Source organism: Bos indicus, chromosome 3, assembly GCF_029378745.1.
Source record: "Bos indicus isolate NIAB-ARS_2022 breed Sahiwal x Tharparkar chromosome 3, NIAB-ARS_B.indTharparkar_mat_pri_1.0, whole genome shotgun sequence".
In the NCBI taxonomy this organism is placed as follows: Eukaryota; Metazoa; Chordata; class Mammalia; order Artiodactyla; family Bovidae; genus Bos; species Bos indicus.
In genome coordinates this window covers 101,592,968-101,616,880 of record NC_091762.1, presented here as the reverse complement: position 1 = coordinate 101,616,880, position 23,913 = coordinate 101,592,968, and the positions used below count along the sequence as shown (strand labels likewise).

The following is a 23,913-nucleotide window of genomic DNA, read 5'->3' as shown; positions in this document are numbered from 1 at the left end:
CAGTAAGCTCAATCAATCAACACATATTTATTGAATGCCTACTATGTGCCAGTATTGTGCAGCAGTGACTGATAGGATGATAGATGATACAGAATTCTAAGGCTGAAGCCACTACTCCTGTCTACAGAGGATCCAAGTGGGTCTCCCTCAAGGAGATGAAGGCCAATGGTTCTGGTCTTCAGGACTCCTGACTCAGCTTGTCCCAGCTCCCATCTGGTGCTGCTATCTTCCTGCTCCCCACACCGTCTGCCCACTCCACACACATCTTGCAACTTCCCTGGGTCCAGTGGCTTCCTGGCAAAGTGTAGTAGATCCTGGACAGAGCCCCCCACCTGTCAGCTCCCCATATGGCTTCCACCTCAGACTCCCTGGCAATGAGAAGCCTGAGTGAACTGCCAAGTGGGATCCTAGGGGATGGTGCTCCGGGCTTGGCGGGGCTTTACCTGCCCTTCCAGGTCCTGGGAGCACAGATCACAGCCCCTGCCCCAGCCTTCCCCTACCTTCTGACACCTCCCCGCAAAGCTCACCTTCCATTCAAGGAATCAAAGATCAATGTTGGGGCTCAGCCTCACCCCACCCCCAGCTTTATTAACCCTTCACAGTCTAAATGCCACAGGAATCAGCAGCCTGACTGCTGCACTTAGCAAACACAAGCACAGCAAGGCTCCTGCAGAGACCTGCACAGGCACTACTGCCCCCAGGATCCTGGGGTCAACAGACGGACACGGTCCCCCAGGACAGAGGCCCATGGGAATTCTCTACCTGGAGGACCACAAAGACCCCGAGAGCTGCAGGGAGCTGTACCGGTAGAGGACCCCACCCATGGACGTAGGTTGTGGGGAAGAGTCAGGCATTTATTTCTGGAGCAGAAGTGAGGTGGGGAGGGCAAGGACCTGAGCAGTGGACACAGCTGTGCATGAAGTTGATGCAGAGGGTAGTGTAGTAAGTAGGGTAGTCGCGGAGGTGGCTGACGTGTGCAGACGACACGAAGTCCACGGAGCGTACCAGGACCTGGTGTGCCAGGCGTGCCTCCACCATGCGCTCCACATCCCGGGCCAGGACCACCTCGTCGGCCCTGGAGTAGAGGTAGAGCTCGGGCCAGCGAGAGGCTGCGTCGAGCAGCCTGTCATAGAAGTGCGTGTGGAAGAGGGCAGTGAGTGGCGCGAGCAGGACGTGGAACAGGAAGGCCACCAGGGTGAAGGCCACCAGGAGCAGCAGGCGCAGCGCGGCAGGACGGTGCTCTAGGACGACTGCCAGCGCCCGCAGAGCCCCCAGCAGGTTGCTGTCACCGGGACCGCTGTCAAAGATGGTGCCCACCACACGCAGGTGACAGAAGCGCTGGTGGGTCTGCAGGAGCTCCAGCACATATCGGTACAGCATGACGCCAGCGTTGCTGAAGACGTGGAAGAGCAGGGGCTCCTTCTCAACCTCGTAATCAAAGAGCAGCTCAAGCAGCTTCTGGGCCAAGACACGAAGTGAAGGGATGCCCAGGGTCTCGGAGAAGAAGACCATGTGCCAGGGGGCTGTGTATCGGATGACGATGCAGCCCTGGGGAGAGGAGAGAGGCCCGGTTGGTCCTCGGGGATGGGGTAGGGAGGAGAGGTGGGGACCAGCTAAGGTCAGAGGGGTCCAGCAGCTCTCACTTCCGCAGCCCATACTCTTGGAAGTCCTCCAGGCCCTGCTGCAGCCTAGGTGCATGCTCACCTCTCCTAGACACAGGTGCCTCCCAGAGGGGAAGGGCCACTCCAGGCCCATTTGTCGAATAATTGCTTCATGCTGCCCTTGAGGCCTAGAGCCCAGAGCTTGCTTTGGAGACCTCTGGGCTGACCAGAAGGAAGCCTTCTCACTCTGGTCTGCTGTCTCCCTCCCACCCACGACCTTGTACCCTCATCTGATCAACTCTGGCACACAAGGCCTCACTGCCTGGTGACACCCTGCTGCAGCCACTCTGCTCTGCACGGTCCCTGCCTCCCAGGGACAAGCAGGTTCCCCCAGGAGACCCAGCACCCAAGACACAGCCTGCAGGCCCAGCCTTGACCACTAGAGGCCACTCGTGAGCTAGGCCCACATGGCCTCAGTCTCTGGCCACTGCTACCTATCTCGCAGGGTCCTGTCTGGTTCTGAAGCCTGGGATCACTCCTCGCTCTCCCTGAAATTCCAAGTACAGTAAACGCATTATTCCTCAAATTCTAAAATAGCTAAAACATCTCTGGGCCTCTGTATCCCTCAATGCCTGGGTCAAAGTACACCTCAAGGTCCTCACACAGATCCCCTTCTAGGCCAGTTAGAGAAGGTGACCAAAGCCACCCTGAGTCCTAACCCTCTGCCATTAATGCGTGCCAGACACACAGGGCTCTTTGTCAGGGGACTCTGAGTTAGGCAGGCCCTGGGGTCAGACAGTTCTGGGCTCAGTTCCTGGGACCAGCATCTATAAACAGTAGAGCTGAAGAGCAATTTAACTCATCTTTCTGAGTCTGTGTTCCCTTCTGTAAGCTGGGACAACATCCATCTCATGGGATTACAGTAAAATTCATTGAAGAAAAAAAAAAGTATCTCCAGTGCTCCCAAACAGCACTTGGCACAGAGTTCCAGCTAAGAAGAGCAGTCATTAGTGGTGGCAGGAGTAATAACAAGGAGAAAATTTTATGGGCGCAGTACCTGAATGACCCAGAGCCAAAAAAAGACAGTCAGCTGAGGTTACCCTGCCACAGCCCCCTGACCTCCTCCCCTCTGGCTGGCTGTAATCACGTGAATGGACCTTACCACTCTTCCCAAGACTGCAGCAAGGGGTCACGGGTGCCACCTGGCCCCACAGCTCTGGAAAACTTCACAAAACGCTCTGCTCCAACTCCCCAGGGGGTGTGAAATGTCTTTCCACCCACCTTCAACCTACACACACTGCCAATGAATACAAACACACTCCACACCACCACCACACACACGCGACTCCTGGGACTAAACACAGCCTCTATCTCACACCCCTTAGCTGCAGATGCCCAAATAATGAAGTATTAGGAGTTTGGGGTTGGAAAAATTTCTTCTCTACCCCCATCTCATCCTTCTGACCAGAAGGTAAAAGCACCCCTTCCTTTCCCAGGTGACCCCCACAAGCAGCCCTGCCCCCTCAACCCCTCTGCCTTCCCTGGGATCATTTTTTCTCTCCACTCAATCACTTCCTCCCCGTGCCTTCCACCCCAAGAATGTCCTTCCTGTCTCCCTCGTCACCAGCCCATTTCCCTAAGACTCTCTTCCTCTGGATTCAATCATGCTCCCCTGAGTTTATTTCTCTTCCTGTGGCCTCTCCTCCTTCCCACTGTGGATCCTCTTCATCTCCTGCTCCTCAGATCCTGGCCTCTTCTCCTTGCTCTCTACACACTCCCTGGGGGAATCTCATCCAGCCCAGAGCCTAAGGTGTCACTTCTAGTGCTCCCTGTGTCAAAGGACACACCCACCTCTACCAGGGATCGGCTGCAGGGAAGCCTGGCATTACCCTGGACCCCACCTATGCCCGTGCCCACTCCCAGTCTCTCATCCACCGATCACTCTGCCTCCTAACAAGCCCCTTGATTCATCAACTTCCCTCCACCGGCACCACCAGCCTCAAGGTTCCAGCCACTGCAACAATCTCACTTTGCAGCCTCCAGCCCTGGCCTCCTGAGTCCTTTCTCCACTGGGCAGGGAAGGACTCTGAGAAACACAAGTCTAACATCACACCCCAGCCTAAATCCCCTAAGGACCCTCCCAGCCTCTTCTCTTCACACTTGCCCTTCCTTTTGTCCTCTGTTCTGGCCATACTCACCTATTTCTTGGCCTCCGCCTGCTTTCAAGGATCTTAGTCTAATGGAGAAGTCAGACAAAGAGCCTCGCCCAGGGAGTAGAATTCAGAAGCAGCTGAAACTACTTAAGGAGTAAGGCGATGCCAGTGCACCAGGCTTGCTGGCTGAGGGGAGGCCTCCAACTCCCATCCTATTCCAGGGCCACCACACTCCTGGGCACAGCGCAGACCTGGGTCAGTGGACAGAGGCTTGGGGAGGGGGCCCTAGCTGGCCCTTCTCCCAGGTGACTGCCGCTCCTCCTCAGTGAAGGGCTTCCAGCTCGGGGGGTGGGCTGGGGAGTGGTCTGTACTGCCTCCTTCCCTAGGGAGGCCTGGGTGAGGAGCGCAGGGCCAGGCCAGTGGCCAAAGCTGTGAAAGGGGTACTCAGGCATAAGAGGCCCTCCCAAGGCTCACTCCAATCACCGTAATCTCTATATCCAACTCTCGTGAGGCCTGAGATGATGCAAGGAAACCTCAGGCCTGAATTCTTCTCCAGAAGACCCTTCTACCCTGGAAACATGAAGGTGCCAAGCTCAACCTTAAGACAGAAACTCCTGGTGAGACAAGGAGGAGGCCCCAGGAGTCCACACTATGCCCAGCACACCCGGCCCAGGCTCCTGCTGCCCAGAAAGGCTTGAGGTCTGGGCTGATGCCTCAGCCAGGAGCACAGTGGAGATGGTCTGCCACCGTGGGGCTTGGGGTGGAAGAAAGGGGGAGGGCATGGGGCTGGAGGGGACAGACTAGGCCACAGAGTTGGCTGCAAAGAGTGATAATCCTGCCAAGTCCCCACGGGCCCAGCATCTTCCTCACAGGCCAGTCCTGGTGCCATTCCCAGGCCTGTCTGGTCCCTGACTGGTGGTCAGCCTCCACGGCAGCCTGGAGATGAGGGCAGCCAAGGCTGAGAGGGCCCCTCCAGAGGGGCCCCAGAGCACTGGGAGTCCACACGCCTGCAGTACTCACCCTTTTGTGATAGATGGCACTGTACTTGGCCAGGTTCTTGTCAGAGCAGCCTCCCCAGCCCAAGAGAATCACCAAAGGCAGTCGAGTCCCAGCCTCCTTCCCACCTTGGTCAGGGCTGTTCTCTGAAACACAAGCAGGGTAGGACTGTCAGCCGTGAAGTTAGGGTGTGGGATGGGGTGATTGGCCCATCCACAGCTGGTAGCAGGGAAGTGCCAGGGGCCAGGCCTAGGTAGGCATCCTTCCAGCCCCTGTGCCTCAGGTGCCCGGGAGGCTCCTTCCTCTGTCCTTCACTTCAACTGGCTTTCAGGCTTCTCAGATGGCACTGCACGGTAACTGGAAAAAGCCACCTGAGGGCCCCTTTCTTTTCTTTCAGAGACACAGCCCAGGTGAGAAAAATGAAAAAAACACTTCCTCCATGCAATTTCACCTTCTAATCCCAGGATCAGCATACCATAGATATTAACACAAGCCATGGGCTGAATTCTACCCATGATCTGTTTTCATATGACCTTTGAGCCAAAGATAAAAGTGCTTTTTACATTCTAAAATAGTTTTAGAAAAAAAAAATCAAAAGAAGATTTTGTGGTGTAAAAATCATGAAATGTAAATGCCCACAAATAAAGTTTTATTGGAACACAGCCCAGCTCATTCATTTACATAATGTCTATGGCTGCTTTCAAGCTGAAACAGCAGAGATGAGTAGCTGCAACAGAGACCACACAGTTCACAAAGTCTAAGGTCTAAGGTACAGCCCTTTACAGAAAAAAGTTGGCCGGCTCCTGTTCTAATTCTACGGACAGATGGAAGAAGGGGGTTTTAAAGAGAAACCGATAGGGCAGTGTAGGTGGTGAAGTGAACCCCTACCAAACCAAACCCTGTCCTGACAGAGAGGAATAACAGTCAGTATTTACTGAGATTTAACCCTCATAGCACACTACAGGGAGAAGGAAATGGCAATCCACTCCAGTGTTCTTGCCTGGAGAATCCCATGGACGGAGAAGCCTGGTAGGCTGCAGTCCATGGGGTCGCACAGAGTCGGACATGACTGAAGCCACTTGGCAGCAGGCAGCACACTACAGGGAATATTATTACAGAAGAGGAAACTGAGGCACAGAGTGGTTAAGCTATTTGCCTAAGGAAACACAGGAAGTGCAGAGCTGGGAAGCCGGTCCTGACTCCCCATCCTAACTAACCCATTGGAGGTGTTCTGGGCCGCCAGCCCCGTCCACCACCAGAAGTACATCTTGTCCCCTGATGTGCCGAAGCACAAGCCAGCTGCCTCCTCCATGGCTGCTTCTGGAGGCCTCCCCGCAACCATGTCAGTCAGGCCTCCTCTCATTTTTTCCCACCAAGGAAGTACTCACACCCCTCGGGGTGACTTCTGTTCAGGGACTGTCTGTTGCCAGTTATCTGCCCTCCTGAAAGGGCCAGGGTTTACTCTTCCAAGGATCAAGCCACTTGGCTATGCTCAGCTGCCACCCAGAGATTTATGGATGCTGGTGGTGACCTGGCAACAGTAAATTTCAAGGCTAGTTAAGAAGATGGTAAACATAAATCACTAACCTTTGGACAAAAGGAAGACAACAATTTCCTGTGGAAATTAATGTGATTGAAAAGTTCAGTGTTTCTGCTCTCCGGTGGTGGTGACTCTGGCCTTTGGAGATTAACTGCCCAAGCCCATGGGGATCCAGGGCTGGGCTACAATTCAGCCTGGAGCAGGAGCTGCCAGCGCCTCAGTCCCATGCTGACCCCTGCCAGCCCTCCCAGGCTCCCCTGACACTGACCTCAGCCTCCAATAAGAGGGATGGTTCCACAGCTCTAAGTCAGGCCACTCAAAATACTGTCTCCAACTTTCTTGGCCTGGTCCTTGGCCAGGGCAGTGGTTCGCATGCACTGGCCTTTCTCTGCAGAGGCCCAACCTTACTGGCGATGGCTACCCATAAGGCTCAGGCTGCAGCCACCTCACGGGTGGTGATCAACAGCTACCATTTGGATCCACCTTTGACCATCTGAGGTCCAGCCACTGGATTTCTGAGACCTGCTTCCATGCAACTGTCTGAGTATGGACTCCCCTCCCCCAGCACTTTCCTATGGTGCTCCCCTCCAGGTACCACCACCAAAATATCAGCAAAGGGTTAGGGGGTTCATCTCAAATAGAGAGAAGGCTGAAGGAGGTCACATCCCCTGGTGACTGCCCTGACCAGCAGGGGTGGCGCATTCCCAGACAGGGAAAGTTCAGACACTTCCACTGGCTCTCTGACCTGCCCCTCCCACCATGGCTGGGCTCTACAACTCCCCTTTGTTCCACCTCAGATTTTCCTGGCACCCTTGGATTCACCAACGCAGGTAGGAATGACTTCACCAGACACGCCTCTCACAAAGAAACTCAGAATACGGACACCCTGGACACTCTGCCTCTTACCGGAGCCCAAGCTTTTCGTAAGGTTCCTAAAAGGAGGGAATTCGTGCCCCAACTCCAGCCAGGCCCTCAAGGCCGCCTCTCCTGAACCAGGAGGTGCCCCTCCTACCCAGGGGCATCTCCCGTTCCCCCAACACAGTCTCCTCCCAGGATCCCCTTCTCCATGCCCTTCCTAACTTGGAGCTTTGTCATGACCCCCTCCCACTGGAGCCACGCTACCCATTCAGATTCTAGACATGAAGTGCTATCATCCAGAAAAGTCCAAGGTGCTCTGAGACCACGGCTGAGAGAGTGATGGTGACATGTTTGCTGTGCTGGTCTTGAAGGACCATAGGAGCATGCCAGGTAGAAAGAGGGCATGAGCAGGGGCAGAAGGTGATGGAGATGTTACAGTCACTCTGGAGCACAGCAAGCAGTCCTGGGAGGCTAGAAGCCTGGATGAGGGAACAACAGTGTGCAGGAGAGCTGCTAAGAGTGGGAATGGGGGGCCTGATCCTGAAAGGCCCCCAGGCCATGCTTACGAGTCAGGATTTTATCCGGAGCAGTGGAGAGCGAATAGATTCTGGAACTGGGGGAGTGGCAAGATCCAATCTATACTGATTAATGGCTTGCACAATTATTTGAATAACATCTGTCACCCCTCAGCCAGAAGGGTCCCTGAAGGCAGGAACCAGGTTTGTCACACTTAGTGCCACATTCCTCGTGTCCAGGACTGTAGCTGGCCCGTCCAGGCACTCAGCAGAAACGTGCTGAATGAATGAACACATGCTTGCAAAGTGAAGGATGGATCCAAGGAAAAAGAGCTGGCATTTCTCTTGTTACCCATTGCCCTTTCCAGAGTAATAAAAGTAATTGCTATGGCTATTGTTATTTATTGCCACATCCGGATCCTGTGATTCCTCCACCCTCTGTAAGAGCCCCTGCTCCTTTTATGTTCCTCCCATTGGTCACCACCCTCTCCCCTTCCCACTGCTGACATCTCCCAGCCTCTGACCACTGCCCCTCAGGCACTGAAGACTCAGGCACTGGCCCCCATCTCCCATTTCTACACCAAGACGACCATAGCCCTGCAAAGGCAATCAAACCCACCTCAGTCCTAAACCATCATAAACTTCTCTGAATTTCGCATCTCCTTCCACCCCTATCTTCCCCTCTTTCCCATCACCAAGAAAAACAATAACAGCAAAAAGAGAATTGTGTCAGACACTATTCTAAGCACTTAAAAAATATATATATATATTTATTTATTTGGCTGTACTGGGTCTTAGTTGCAGTATGTGGGATCTAGTTCCCTGACCAGGGTTCAAACCCTGGCGCCCTGCATTGGGAGCACAGAGTCTTAACCACTGGACCACCAAGGAAGTCCCTAAGTACTTTATATATCAATTCATTTAATCTTCACAACAATCCTATGAACAAGGTACTGTTCTTGTCTCATTTTACTGATGAAAAATTAAGCCACAAAGATAATAAATAATTGGTCAAAGTCACACAACTAATAAGCAGTGGAGCTAGATTCCAAACCCAGGTGGTCATCACCATTATCCCGGCTGGCCCCCTGGGTAAAAAAAAAAAAAGCCCCCAGTCTTAACCAAATCTCTTTCCACTTAGCTCCAAACCTGCACCTTTGGTTTTCTCTGTACATCAACAGATCCAGCACTGACCTCTTCCACCTGCTCCTCCTCACGGACTGGCCACCAAAGTCAGAACCTCAACACATGCTGCCTCATTTGGTCCCCCCACCATCCTAGGAGTTAACTATTATTGCTATCCCCATTTTACAGATGAGAAAACTAAAACACAGAGACAAGAAGTCTCTCTCCCCAAAAACAGAGAGCCAGGAAGTGGCAGAGCCAGCATGCCCCTCTGAACCACCACACCACATTGCCCCCTGCCTCCAGGACTGCACACACGGTCCTCACTCCCCAGCCCAGATGCTGATAATCCATGTTCATGCTTTGCTAATGCCCATGCCCCCTGCTGAGTCAGCTCACTGCTGACATCCAAGAAGTTCCCCTTGATGCCCTCTCCAACCCCTTCTCACCACTTCCCTAAATCACTAGACAGGGCTAGATGCCCCTCGTCTATACCATCACAGCACCACCATCACCATCCCACTGTGCTTATCCACTGTGCTGAAAGGTGCCATTAGGAATAAGTCAGAGATGACTGTAACATGCGAAACAATAGATAGTAAAGGCCTGAACCAGGGCAGTGGGAGACAAGTAGGAAGGGGGAGGGAAACGATAGGAAGAAAAGAATCACAACAATTCTGGTATGTGTAGCAAAAGCCTCAAAAACATGCAATCTTTGACTTAGTGATTCCACTTCTATGAAAGAAAAATGCTTAATCTATGACAGAAATATTCAGGAATATCTTAAGCAGATCATAGACATAAATATAAGAGCTAAAACTATAAGACTCTTAGCAGAAAATGTAAAAGTAAATCTTTGTGACCTTAGATTAAGGAATGGTTTCTTAGACATAACTAAAAGGAAAAGGAATACAAGAAAAAAACAGACAAACCAGGACTTCACCAGCATTGAAAATTTTTGTACATCAATGGATACCATCAAAAAGCTGAGGAAACTGACAGAATGGGAGAAAATATTTGCAAATCATATATCTGATAAGGGTTTGTTATCCAGGATATATAAGAATTCAACAATGAAAAGACAAATAACTCAACTTTAAAATAGGCAAGAGATTTGAAGAGACATTTCTCCAAAGAAGATGCATAAATGGCCAGTAAGAACATGAAAAGATGTCCAACATCACAGTCATCAGGGAAATGAAAATTAAAACCACAATGAGACAGTATATTGGATCCATAGGATGGCCATAATCAAAAAGTCAGATAACACCAAGTGTTGAGGATAAGGAGAATTCAGAACCCTCATATACTGCTGGTGAGCGTGCAAAAAGGTACATCCACTTTAGAAAGCTGTTTGGCAGCTCCTCAAAAACATTAGGCAAGAAGTTTCCACATGAACCAGTACCTCTACTCCTAGGTATAAGACCCAAGAGAACCGAAAACATATGTCCATACAAAAACGTGTACATGAATGTTCATTGCAGCAATATTCATGACAGCCAAAAAGTAGATACAATCCACATACCTATGACCTGTAACAGGTGAATAAAAGGTGGTATATCCTTTCAATGGAATACTACTTGGTGATAAAAAGGAATGAAGCACTGCTACAACATGGGTGAACCTTGAAAACATGTTAAGTGAAAGAAGCCAGACACAAAGACCATACATTATATGATTCCATTTATATGATTTATACAAAATGTCCAGAATAGGCAGATCCATAGGGCAGAAAGCAGATGAGCGGCTGCCAGGAGCTGGAGGCAGGGGGAAATGGGGAGAGACTGCTAATGGTTCAGGGTTTTTTTTGCAGATGATGAAAATGTTCTGAAATTAAATAGTGCTGTGTGTACAATCCTGTGAACATCCTAAAAACCAACGAATCACACATTTTAAAAGAGTGAATTTTACAGAATGTGAATTATATCTCAATATTATTATTTTAAAAATGAATAATAACACATTAAGCAAAAAAGCAAGTTGCAAAGAGTATGTACAACAGAATCCTATGTACATACATATATGCACACCTACACATACTTATGCACAGAAAAAAAGCATCAGATATTGATAGCAATTATTCCTGGGATTAGAGGCAATTTCTTTTTCATGATTTTTTAAATTCACAGTCTAAAAATCCATTGGTATCACTTTTGCAATGAGAGTTAAAAAAAAAATTTTTTTTAAAGGTTGGGGGGTATCCAGCAGAGTCAATAGTGGTGAAGAAGTCAAAGAGATCATGGATGCCCAGAAGTTCCTTGGCAAGGCTCCTCAAGCCTGACACTTCTTAAGTACCCCACATTTAATCTCAGGGGCTCTCTGTCCTCTGGACTTTTCTCAACAAATGACACTGACACCGATAATACCAGAATTACAGATACATACTATATTGTACAACAGTTCAAGTCATAAAACTGGAGCATAAATTAGATTGTGTATATCCCAGGGGCATGTGGGGAAGACAAAGGAAAAGGCTGACAAAGAAAAAGGATTTGTGGAACAATATGTGCTTTTCATCAGCAAGCGGGACTCAGAATACAAAGAACTATGTTTTCTTCTTAAAATGCAAAGAATCAAAGGATCCTCAATTTCCTTTACTCCCAAGAAATACTTTCTAGAGTCTTAGAGTTCCTATATTTAATCCAAATTAGTTCATTTTAAATTTACTTTTTTTTTAACCTTTTGGAATAATAGTACAGAAGAGTAGCATGGTATCTAGGAGTACCGACCATATAAACCCTATCTGGGTTCAAATCTCTGTCTCTGCCACTAATAACCATGAAACAGACCTTGAGCTAGTTCTCTAAGGTTTAATTTTCTTAACTGTGAAATGAGGATAACAGAACATAAGACTAAACAAGAAAATGACTACTGAGGGCTTAGCATTTTTACCCTAGCACAAAGGAAGAGTTCAATGAATTGAAGTTATTACTTCATGAGGAATGCATGCTCACTGTAGAAAAAGTAGAAAATGAATATCTTATACAACTGGAATCATACCGCTTTGTAATCTGCTTTCTTCCATTTAGCAATGTATTGTGAACATCTCTCCCTGTCGGTTTATATATTTCTACACCATTCTTTTTAGTGGCTGCAGAGCAGCTATAGATATTTCGTAATTTATGGTGACCAAGCTCCCATTATTGGACACAGTGTTGTTTCTAATCTTTTGCTGTTATAAAAGTACTTTAATGGACATCTCTTTCTTCATGCATGTCCTTAACTGTTGCCGAGAAATGGAACTGTCTTCAGGCAGCACTTCCTGATGGCAACTGAAATATGCATACACAAGCTTTGGAGTGAGGCTCCTGAGTTGGAACCTGGGATGACTTGGGGCAAGACACTTTACCTCCTGTTGAGCTCCTGTTCCTCATCTGTAAGATGGGATAAGAGTACTCCAGATCTCACAAGGTGGTCATGCTGCTGCTAAGTCGCTTCAGTTGTGTCCGACTCTGTGCGACCCCATAGACGGCAGCCCACCAGGCTCCCCCATCCCTGGGATTCTCCAGGCAAGAACACTGGAGTGGGTTGCCATTTCCTTCTCCATTGCGTGAAAGTGGAAAGTGAAAGTGAAGTCGCTCAGTCGTGTTCGACTCTTACCGACCCCATGGACTGCAGCCTACCAGGCTCCTCCATCCATGGGATTTTCTAGGCAAGAGTACTGGAGTGGCTTGCCATTGCCTTCTAGAGTAATAAAATCATATGAGGGGTTCTTGCTGAACCTGGCGTGTGAGCAGGGCATGGTCAACAGTGTAAGCCCAACAGAAACCACAGAGACCTCAGGCAAAGGGTCCTTGAGGTCTGGAGCTCAGATCCAGGGCCTAGCATGACACTTGGCATAAAGCAGACAAATTAGGAAGGGTTTCTATTAATGAATGAAAGAAAAGAAGTCATGATTCAAAAAATGAACAAAACTCCTCTGCTCAGAAAAAAAAAAAGCAGCCCTGGGGTTCACACAGACAAGAAGAGTCTAGTTCAACTCGGCACCTGGGCCTGTGAGGCCTCGTCGGTGTGACAGCTCTTGAGGTTTTCTCTCACCCCTGCTCCTGAAAGCACACCCAGGCCTCCTGCCAAGGCCACACTCTTCTGGGCCCCGCTCAGTCCCCCAGTGCTCCAGCTCTGCGCCTTCTGCTGCTCCCTATCTACAGCTGCAGGTCCAGCTTGGGCCACTCTTCTCCAGGAAGCCACTGACCCCTGCAGCCCACCATGGTGGTCCTAACTACAGTCCACCCCATACTGTTTCCCTGGCGCTGGGAGAAACTTCCTGGGGGTCAAGACAAGCTCTTCATTTCTTCGACCCCAGCCAGCGCTCAGCCCAAGGGTAGACTGACAACGAAGCCTGGGCTCACAGCAGACCTATCGCTTGCCTTCTCTGTGACTCCCCGGAAGGCTAAGAGTGAGCCCCTTGTCCCAGCCCCATTAATTTTGTAAATCAATTATTTGTAAAAATGTTTATGGAACCTGAGAGCAAGAGGATGCCTTTAAGAAGTGCCTGTGCAAGCCGCAGAGGGGCCCTAGGGGCCCTGGGGCAGGACTTGGCTGACCAGTCTCTGGCTGGGAGGAGGGGCAATGCAAGCCTGGCCTGGATGGCAGAGCACCTCGGGCGGGGCCGGAGTACTGCCAAATGTCTCCCTTCAGCTCTTCGGGCACATCTTCCTTGCCAGGCTCTGGCAACAGTGAGCCAAACCCTCCAAACAACACGACAGGGATCCCTGCACTGGGGGTCCTGAGGACAGAACCTTCCCCAAGGAAATGAGAGAATACCCAACTCTCATTAGGAGGGTGAGGGGACCACTGGTCAAAGAAGAGTGGGTGGGAAGAGGGGAATGCCAGGTCAAGGGATCAGCTTCGGCAAAGGACCAGGTAGATGATCCTTGTTAGGCCCAGTCAGCCACAAATAACTGCCTGGTGGGAATTCCAGCAGAAGGACCCTGAGTGATGAAGGGCCCCAGATCTGTAGCTGCCTTCCCGCTAAGTATGTGCCAGCAGCAGCTGCTCGCCTCTCTATCAGCTCACAGCAGTGCCAGGCTCTGTGGCTCTAAAGCTCAGTTATGGGGGAAACGCAATTCCAGAAACCAAATATGACCGTCCTACACACTTCTGCACCTTTAAACAGTAAGTGCAACAGAGAGACAATCTCCGGACCCCCAAAGACTGTCGCTCTGTGAAGCCACATCAGCCGGGAAGGGAGCTCTCCACAGACAGGAAGCAAAGAGATGTAGGGGGTCACAGTGCTGTCACTTCCTTCTGAGGGGTCCTATAGCCTCGAGTTTGGCTCTGAGGTACGCACTTGGAGAGGGAAAGGCATGATGAACCAAAGCCAGTGCAGAAGGCAATCATAAGGAGAGGGTTATTAGAACCACACCAGAGGAGGAACAGCTGAAGGCCTTGGGGGTGTTTTTCTTGGAGAAAAGAGATGAAGCTGTCATCTTGAAAACAGAGGAAGACAGACTACCTTGCTCTGTGTTGTACCCACCATGACCTCCTAGCCCTGCAGTTACCACATCATTGTGAAACCACCTCCTTCTAAATACTGTCCTCCCAGAAGCACAGGTCCTTGCAGGGAGTCTGTGTGTGAGTCACTTCTGAGGAGACCAGCAACTAGCCCACAACCAGGACACAGCAAATGCTGACCTGAAAGCAGATGTGACAGGAAGGCCTACTGTGGCTCAAGAAAGGGAAGCTTTCTAACAATCCAGCTGCCTTCAACAGGCCAGGATATGTGGGAGGAAGTATCCTGTCAGGGAAGGGTCTGGAGCTAACAGCAAGCTCTCATGACAGGAGAAGGATGCAGGACAAAATGGCCCCCTGAGATTTCTTCCAATTCTAGGACCCAGCCCCTTGAGGCAGGGGGAGAGCCACCAGGGGAAGAAATGTACTGAGAGCGCACGCGCCAGGCTGCACACACAGGAGCACACATACCTGCTCCACGTCAGTCACTACTTCATCAACCCTCAGTGCCGTGAGGTAGGCGCTCTTATCACTTCCACTTTACAGTCAGGGAATCTGAGGCTCAGAGAGGTTCAATAACTTGCCAAAACCAAAGAAGAGCAAGAGGTAGAACTGAAACGCAAAGGCTGCCCACTGGGGCTGAGGAACAAACTTCTGCCCTCTTGGCCACACAGAAAGCAGCTCCAGGCCTTTGCAACTAAAGGTGCTCCAAGGGCAATAATCTTTTAAAAAATTATTTTAAATAGTTTTTTTTTAATATTTTATCTATTTGGCTGTGCCAGGTCTTAGTTGCAGCAAGTGCCAGGTCTTTAGTTGTGGCATTCGGGATCTAGTTCCCTGACCAGGGACCGAACCCTGCCCCTGCATTGGGAGCCTGCAGTCTTAGCCACTGGACCACCAGGGAAGTCCCCAAGGGTAATAATATTAATTGACTTCATCTCCCGCTGATGCCAAGACTTTCAAAAGCATTTTTACATCTATAAGCCCAAGAGCCCTTGGCCACAGATCTGGCTCTAGTGAAATACAACTGGTCTGGGGCTACCTGCTCTGTCAAAAGCCTAGGGGTTGCACTCCCCTCTTAGACCCCATCCAAGGAACACAAGCTGCTATGCAAGGGGTCTGGGAAGGCTCTCTTGAAGGAAGTAACATCTGAGAGAAGCGTTAAATGATGAACCAAACATGGGAGCGGGCAGAGTGGGGCAGCAGAGAGGAAAAGGCATTCCAGACAGAAGAAATAGCAGGAGCAGAGAGAAGCAGGAAGGGTGTGCAGAATCACAAGCAGCTTGGGGAAGCCAAAACACAAAACTCAAAAGTGAACGGTGAAAGGATATAGTGAACAAAGAGGTAAGCAGGGGCTGTTAAATGATGGACTTTGAATGCCATGCTAAGGAATCAGGACTTGATTTATCCTGAGGGCAAAAAAGTCACTGTAGGGTTCTAGCTAGAATAGTGATAAGATCAAAGCTTTGCATTGGGAAGAGGGCTGGGGTGGCAGAAGAGGTGAGGTGTAGCTGGTGGTAAGACTGGAGGTGTGAAGATGATGTGGAGTAAGACAGGCAAGACCTGCAGCTTGAGCTGGGCTGTATGACAAGGCTCCTCTACCATAATTCACTCCCAATCCGGGCCAAATTTTCCATTCTCTGGAACCCCAATCCGACTCACAGACTACTAATTCTGTGGCCCTGCCACACTCCTTTCTCGAATATGACTGTAGGGAGGAAAATAATGCTAATCACGAAACTCACTCAGTGCCAAGCATTATGCTGGGTCCTTTACACAAACAATCTCAGTTGTGCAACCAACTACCGTCAGAGGGAGGTTACTGTTGGTACCCCCAACTGTGCAGATGAGGAAACCGAAGTTAAGAGCTGGAAGCCTACCAACGGTCACGCAGCTACTGAAGGGAGGAGTGGGGATTTGAGCCGACTTCTAACTCACAGCAGAGACGGCTCTGCTGACTATACTGTCAAGGAGAGTGCAGAGGAGGGAAGGGTGAAGGTTCTGTGTCCTGGGCTTCTCCATGGACCCTGGGGAAAACAGTGGATAGAATATAACGAGTGGAACCCCCTAAGCACAACCGCCAAGAAAGGACAGCAGTAGGAAACCCGACTCCAAACAAAGAAATCAGGATGTCCCCTGTCCTCGGCAGCCTTCAGTTACTGGGAAAGAAGCGAAAGCTTGGACCTGAGAACTAAAGAGACAGAAAAAAGGGCCCCAACCTGGTCGGAGGTGGGGGCGGGCGGGGGGCGTGTGGACTCCGAAGAGGGGCGGGGCTCGGACAGGGAAAGCGCCCTGGGGGCGGGGCTTACTAAGGGGCGGGGCTCTCTGGACCCGACAAATCTAAGGACCTGCCGGACCCTATGAGGAGATGGGCCGCGGGAGGGCGGGGCCGCAAGAGGGGCGGGGCCACAGCTGTGCTTGCAACCCACGGACTCCTTAGGTCACCTACCCACGACTGGACCCAACCCTCGTTCCATACCCTGACTCCGGCAGGGCTGATCCGGGATCTCGATGGTGTAGTCCAGCTGGGCTGAAGCCATGGTGAAGGAGCCGGCCCTCGGCTTGGGCCTCCGGCCGGAACTCCCGCTCGCGCGCCTGCACCTCACCCAAGCCTCTCCTGGGCACCGCCCAATCACCACCCACCTCCCTCGACGCTACCCAATCCCTGAGCCGCGCTCTGTGACCTCTCTCCCTAGCAACCACCGGGGGTCTCCCGGAGCCTCTCGCCGCACCCTGCTTGCTAGGCCTTAGCAACCATGCCCCGTCCTGCTCTATCTCTGACCCTCGGCCATTGGCTAACTCGCTTGGTCTCGATTAGGTATTGGCCAGCTAAGGCGCCAGTCAGGAAGAGTCCCCACCCTCCCGTGTAGGTAAGGGGATCTGTGGGAGAGTTGCGTTTTCTGGGGATCAGGAGGGTTTCCTTTCTTTACCGCGTCTTTTCCTACCGGACGGACAACAGTGCCCTTTGACTTGCATCATCTAGCTACTTCCACCGACCTCTACCAACCGCAGCTCCGAGGGCTGGAGGTAGAAAACCATACAAAACGGCCACAGGGGTGCGTGCCAGCCCGTGATCCACCCAGTTGGTCGAGGCTTATTTTGAATGGTGGGATGGGTAGGATGCAAAGGAGGTGCTGTCTTCTGGAGAAGACTTTAGAGAGTGCCCTGTTCGTGCGCAACATAAGGGGTTAGGGAGTAAAGTTTTCTTAAATTTATCCACGCACTTGAAAAATATTTACTTACCATCTGTTACATAGGCGGACTCTAGTTAGGATTGGTTTTGACCCTGACTTCCTGGAGAAGGGAAAGGCTACCCACTCCAATATTCTGGCCTGGAGTATTCCCTATACAGTCCATGGGGTCGCAAAGAGTCGGACACGACTGAGCGACTTTCACTTCGCTTCACTTCCATAATTCTTAAAAGGAGAGGGAGAGAAACCGTGCATGAACCAGCTCTAATACTATGGGAGGGATAAATACTACAAGAGTAGACCCTAAGGATTTTAGGAGCTCAGAATTAGAAGGGGAACTTATGGCAGTGCAGATGGCTTTTGAGCTAGGCTTTGAAAGATTTGTGGAGACATGAGTCCTTGCATGGCTCAAAGAGAAAAGTGAGGGATTGGTGCCAGGAACTGTGAGCATCTTCTGGCCAAAGGAGATACTAATGGGAGAGCAATCTTGGAGGAATAGGTAGGCCCAGACTCTGGAAGGTCTTTGATGCCACACTCAACCCTGAGCTTATGGGTAGATCTTACTGATGGAAAAATATTTCCAATGCATTTTATGCCACCGAGCACCAGAGCTTAGACTTTATCCTAAGGACAATGGGGAGGCTGCAGAGGTTTAAACAAAACAGTAACAATCAGATTAATGTTTTAGAAAGATCAATGAAAAGAATGGATTCGAGACTGGGAGAAGGAGGGAGACCAGTTCAGGAAGTTGTTTCAGTCATGTGAAAGGATTATGGTGGCCTGAAGCATGGAGAGGTAACAGGATTGAAGAGAAGGATGGATTCCTTAGACTTATGAGTTTAAAAGAACTGGACTAGAACTGGACTTGGTGACTGGTCGGATGTGGGATAAGTAGGAAACGTGAAGAATGTCTAATTTCCTGCCTTGGGCAAACAGAAAGGAGAGTTGTTAGGAAAGAGTCAATTCTGGGCATGGTGAGTTTGAGGTGCCAGTGGGATATCCAAGTGGAAGTGTCCAGGAGGCAGCTGAGTATGCCTGACTGGAGTTTGCAAGATAAGTCTAAATTGGAAATTAAAATATTTAGTCTGTAGTGTCTTAAAGATGGCAGCCACACACTGGATTGATTTGTTTGGCTTGCCCGGAGAGACTGTGTAGAGAAAGAAGAGAAGGGACTTCCTTGATGGCCCAGTGGCTAAGACTCCATGCTCCCAGTGCAGGGGACCTGGGTTTGACCCCTGGTCAGGGAACTAGATCCCACATACCACGATGAAGAGTTCTCATGCTGCAATTAAAGATCCCAAATGCCACAACTGAGCATGTGAAAGTTTATTTCTTCAGGCAGCTGAAGAAATAAACATTTTTAAAGGAAGAAGAGGAGAGAGCCTAGGACAGAACCCTGAGAAGCACCTGTGTTTGAGGTTCTGGCAAAGGAGAATGAATCTGCAAAGGTAATTGAGGTAAAGTGTCTACAGTACTTCATTAATCAGTAGTAGAACATGCTTTTCCAGTAACCAAGGAGAAAAGTGTTAAAGGCTGATTACTAATCAAGATAAATAAAATCTAAAAAGATTCACTGAATTTAGAAACAAGGAAGTGGTTGTAAAGGCAGTTTCAGTGAAACTGCAGGAGCAGAGGTCAAATTACATTGAGCTGAAAAGTAAGTGGGAAGGTGAGGAAGTGAAGACTCTACTTTCAAGAAGTTTGGCTCTTTAGGAGAAGAGAGAGAAGGTGATAGCTGGAAGGAGAGATGGGTTTTTATTCATACGGGAGAAATGCTGTCAGTATGGATCCAGCAAAGAGGAAGAAGATTAGAGGGCAGAGGAGATAACAGAGAGTGGCGCCCCTGGGTAAAGAATAAGGTTGGGGATCCAAAGCATTGGTGGCAGAATTCACTTCAAGCGATATCTGCCTTGTGACAGAAAGGAAGCATGTAAGACTAGTACATTAGTAGATTTGGTAGCAGGAAGTTGAGAAAATTCATGTTTGATGGATTCTATTTTTTCTTTGTAGTAGGACCATGGTATTAGCCAGGGAGAGAGAGGTTGGAGATGGAGTGCAAGATTTGAGACGAGCAGAAGAAGACTGAAATAGCTGCGTGGAGAATGGAAGCAGGTTGACTGAGCTAGCCTACAGATTTCTGGGCAGTTATGAGCCCTGTTGAGGTTCAGTTCGGTTCGGTTCGGTTCGGTTCATTCGCTCAGTCATGTCCAACTCTTTGCAACCCCATGGACTGCAGCACAACAGGTCTCCCTGTCCATCACCAACTCCCAGAGTTTACTCAAACTCATGTCCATTAAGTCGGTGATACCATCCAGCCATCTCATCCTCTGTCGTCCCTTTCTCCTGCCTTCAATCTTTCCCAGCGTCAGGGTCTTTTCAAATGAGTCAGTTCTTTGCATCAGGTGGCCAAAGTATTGGAGTTTCAGCTTCAGCATCAGTCCTTCTGTTGAGGTTGGAGACCATTAATTTGTTGCAGCTGCAGTCTGCATGGTTGTGTGCTATATATTTTTCCCCCAACAACATTTGTCCATCTACTGGTGGGTGCAGAAAGATGAATTGAGTTGATCTCAGTTTGAATTTAAATCAGGTGGATAAAATGGAAGGACAAAGGACGAAGTTGAGGATTCTGGTAAAAGAGTAATTGAGATGGTGGACCATAGACCCTAAACTGCATGCTGCTGCTAAGTTGCTTCAGTCGTGTCCGACTCTGTGCGACTCCACAGACAGCAGCCCACCAGGCTCCCCCGTCCCTGGGATTCTCCAGGCAAAAACACTGGAGTGGGTTGCCATTTCCTTCTCCAATGCAGGAAAGTGAAAAGTGAAAGTGAAGTCGCTCAGTCGTGCCCAACTCTTAGCAACCCCATGGTCTGCAGCCTACCAGGCTCCTCCGTCCATGGGATTTTCCAGGCAAGAGTACTGGAGTGGGGTGCCATTGCCTTCTCTGCCTAAACTGCATAGGAGAGTGTAAAAGTGTTATGGGCTGGAGGTCCCAGTGAAGTCACAGAACCCAGATCTTGGAAACAGTTGAATGAGAGAATTATGATCACAAAGTGGAGTAATGAAGTTTGAGTAGTTTCAAGTGATGACAAGGTCCAGGGTTTGGCCACAGTAGTGGGGTGCCAAAATGGAGTACAGAAGACAGCCAGGATGTTGATATGGCCATTGAAATTCCCCCAGGTGATGGCAAAACTTGAAGGGAGGAAAGGGAGGAGGATGCTTGTGAGCCAGGTACCAAGGTCCTTGATGAATATAGCAGGTTGTTCTGTAGTCTGTAGATGACAGCAGGAGGAAGGGCAAAGGTCAATACAGCTGAATGGCATGATGCTAAAGTAGCAAGTGTTTTCACAAAGAACAGGTAGAGTAGGAACTGAGGTGGGCTTTGGTAGGGAGACCCTAGCCCCTGTCCCAGCCCTGAGATTCCTGGGATGTAAGAGTGTCAGCAGCCTTCTCCAGGGTTAGCTATGCAGAAATGGTGCCCTGAGGAAGACCCAGCTTTCGGGGTTGGCTGGAGGTGGGCAAAGCAAGTGTGGAGCCGCTAAGGGGCTAAGGGTGGGGGAGACTTTGCTGATCAGGAACAAAAGTTTTTGAGGGCAGAGTAAGAAGTTTGGAAGGGAAGGAAAGGCAAGAAATCAGGTCCAGGAGGATGAAACGTAGAGCATAACTTGGGCAGGAGACTCTGGTGAACCTAGATAATCTACATTTTGTGGGGAGAGCATGAGGGCAGGCCTGCAGAGCGGAGCCAGAGGCAGAATTGAGTCTGGGATGAGGAAAAGGGGGTCTGTGGGTAGAGAATGAGGGTAAGTATAGGCAGCTGGTGAAGGCAGAGGGTTGTGCAGGAAAGCCATAGGGAAAATGGTCTGTGGAAAGAGGATGGAGGGAATGGCAGCTAACTGTGGGGACGAGATGGGGGCATATGGAGTCTGTGGGGAGCTGGTGGGTAGCAGAAGGGATGTGTGAAGAGGGTATGAGTAGGGAGCAGAAGGAAGAACATCTATGAGGAGAAAGTGACATATTGTAGTACGTTTGGCCCTAAGGTGGAGGTGAAGGCCAGGACACCCTGGGCATGAGGTTTGGAAGGAGAGTGTTTCTCTCTCTCCCTCTGTGTCTGTCTTCTCCCTGCATCTCTCCCTCTCTCTCTCTGAATCAGGAGCTGAGAGTGAGGAGTATGACTGGGAGAGGCCTCTGTCCATTCTGCAGATGGAACCAGCAGTAACAGGAGAGAGCGGCTGCCTTGTCTCCAAGGCCTTGTGAGGACAGGGAGCCAGGCTGGCAGCCCATGTGCTGGAGGCTTCTTGCTTTTTGAAATATGTCTTTTGATTTAGGAGGACAAAAAAGCCCTCTGAGAAATTTTATTTAGAGACAAGACCTAGTGACCTTCTGACTTTTAATACCTCTTCTCTCTTGTTGTGAAGGGCCTTTGGCTTAGTACAAGGGTTTTGAGGTTTCTATGATTTTCGTTTCCCGGCATGAAGAAGAACCATTTGGCTCCTATAGAAATGATTTATGGATAAGTCTAGATTTATTAATCACCTCTGAAGATGGAGAGGAAATTAAAAACAAAGAGACCACTCTGGGTTGAAGACAAAGTAGGTTTGTCGTCCTTGCAGAAGACCTTGCCAAGGTTAGAAGGCCACAGACAAACCAATTTGGATGGGGGCTCCTAATCCAGATTTTAATTTCATGTGCTTTGATTTTTTCAGACCATTTTCTCTCCAAGGTAAAATAATGACCATTTTAATTGGCTGCCACTTACAGAGAGATTCTCATAAGCATGATGGCACACGTATATTTTTCTCTGGCATTCCGGGTATTCTCCGGTTCTTATGATCAAGCTGGTGAAACTGACTTTTACTGCATGCTGCATGCCATGATCAGTTGACTATAAATTAAATCCTCTTCTCCAAAAGCCATTTTCCATTAGTGCTAATTTGTTTGCTTCTCATTTCCACTGATCATTAGAGTCTCTGGTTGTGAACACCAAATTGGAAATGATTTCTTTGACATTTCAAAAAAATTTTCTCCTCTTCTTGAATGCCATTTGGCTGCAGCTAAAGAACATTATGGTTTGCAGAGGAACAGTTCACTCCAATTACAATTTAACTGACCGTTCATGGCACTGAATCCCTGTCCTTAGTGTCCAAAGATGACACCGCTGCTGACATTGCTATTTCCTGTCGTAACTGTAAAATGCCTCATAGACTTTGCACCGGCCTTCTTGGATGGGAATCTGCCACTCTGCACATGGCAGCTTTGAGAAGTTGGTAGTTTTATGGACCTACATATCATGAACATTCAGACATAACCATCTAAACGGGAGCTAGCTGATTTCTTCACTCATTCATCCAGCGAGCATTTATTAAACATCTACTTTGTGCCAGGCCAGGCCCTGGGGACACAGAAACAGGGAGGACCAATCCCTGCCCTCGAGCAACTCACACTCTAGTGGGAGCGATGGTGAAGTTTTATAGCATAGCAGGAGACTGGCATACGTAGAACCACACACCTGAGAACCTCCAGCTGTCTTGGGGAATTGTGTCAGGGCAGAAAGGAGCCTGGCTATTCCCTGATGGCAGAGCAGGGTTGAGATACAAGAGGGCCCTGGAAGGGCCTGGGGAGTTGAGAAGTCGGTGCTGGTTGCAATGTGGGAGTGACTGTTCATGAGGCTAGGCTGGGGTCAAGTTTTGAAGGACATTTTATGCCACATTGAGTGTAAACTTTATCCTGTAGGCCAGAGGGAGAAATCTGAAGATAAACAGGGAGGAAGTATAGAAGTTTGAAGGAAAGTCTTTGTTTATGTTTTATGTTGGGGTTGGCAAAGATTGGAATAAGTATAAGAGAAATCAGAGGAGGTGGAGAGACTGAAGATAGAGGAGCCTATCACATGCAATGCTAGGAACCTAGCACACGCAGTGAAGCTGGGTGCCCGTGCGCTGAGGTTAAGTGTAGAGGGAGAGGGAGTTCCCTGGTGGCCTAGTGATTAGGATTCCGGGCTGCAGTGCCATAGCCTGGGTTCAGTCCTTGGTCCAGGGACTGAAATCCCACAAGCCATGTGGCACAGCCAAAAGAAAAAAAAAAATGGAGGGAGAGAAGGGAGTTGCTCCTGATGGGCTCTGTTTCCTGTGAAGCAGGAAGCAAGGTTAACTGGGCATCTTTCCTGACCCTTCCAGCTTTCATACTCCAGACAGTCACCAGGTCCTGCTGCTCCAACCTGTATGACATTTCTACTTCTCTCCAGCCCTAGGGTCATCAGCATCTTTTGCCAAGATTATGGAAACAGCTTCCTAACTGCTGCCCCACCTTTAGCCTTGCCCGCTCCTGATCACCTTTCCGCACTGCAGTCAAGATGATATTTCTAGGACAAAGTCGTTTCTTGTCACCCTGACTTGTTGTTGTTGTTTAGTTGCTACATCATGTCCGACTCTTTTGCAACCCCATGGACTGTAGCCCACCCAGCTCCTCTGTCCGTGGAATTTCCCAGGTAAC

General features: G+C 49.6%; 2 protein-coding genes across 6 annotated transcripts in view; one reads left to right on the top strand and one right to left on the bottom strand.

Annotated features, from left to right (window-relative positions):
* Positions 1-8: 8 nt before the first annotated feature.
* Positions 9-16,886, bottom strand: TMEM53 (transmembrane protein 53). The gene is made up of 3 exons (XM_019957619.2): positions 16,719-16,886; positions 4,775-4,896; positions 9-1,548 (listed from the first exon to the last, which is right to left on the bottom strand). Exons 1-3 carry the CDS (start codon positions 16,777-16,779, stop codon positions 847-849), a joined length of 885 nt encoding a protein of 294 aa, XP_019813178.1. The 5' UTR covers positions 16,780-16,886; the 3' UTR covers positions 9-846.
* A 70-nt stretch (positions 16,887-16,956) lies between these two features.
* ARMH1 (armadillo like helical domain containing 1) overlaps positions 16,957-23,913 on the top strand; it is a 62,626-nt gene continuing 55,669 nt past the window's right edge. The window contains exon 1 of one of the 5 annotated variants that reach the window (XM_070786674.1): positions 16,957-17,109. The gene's annotated coding sequence lies outside the window, so the exon portion shown is untranslated. The other 4 variants (XM_019957611.2, XM_019957610.2, XM_019957609.2 and 1 more) reach the window with 4 other exon arrangements.

Coding starts and splice junctions, on each gene's coding strand:
- TMEM53 (XM_019957619.2), bottom strand. CDS start 16,779: ATGGCTTCAGCCCAGCTGGACTACACCATCGAGATCCCGGATCAGCCC. Junction 4,897..16,718: donor TCAGCCCTGCCGGAGTCAGG/GTATGGAACGAG, acceptor CTTGTGTTTCAG/AGAACAGCCCTGACCAAGGT. Junction 1,549..4,774: donor GTGCCATCTATCACAAAAGG/GTGAGTACTGCA, acceptor TCCTCTCCCCAG/GGCTGCATCGTCATCCGATA.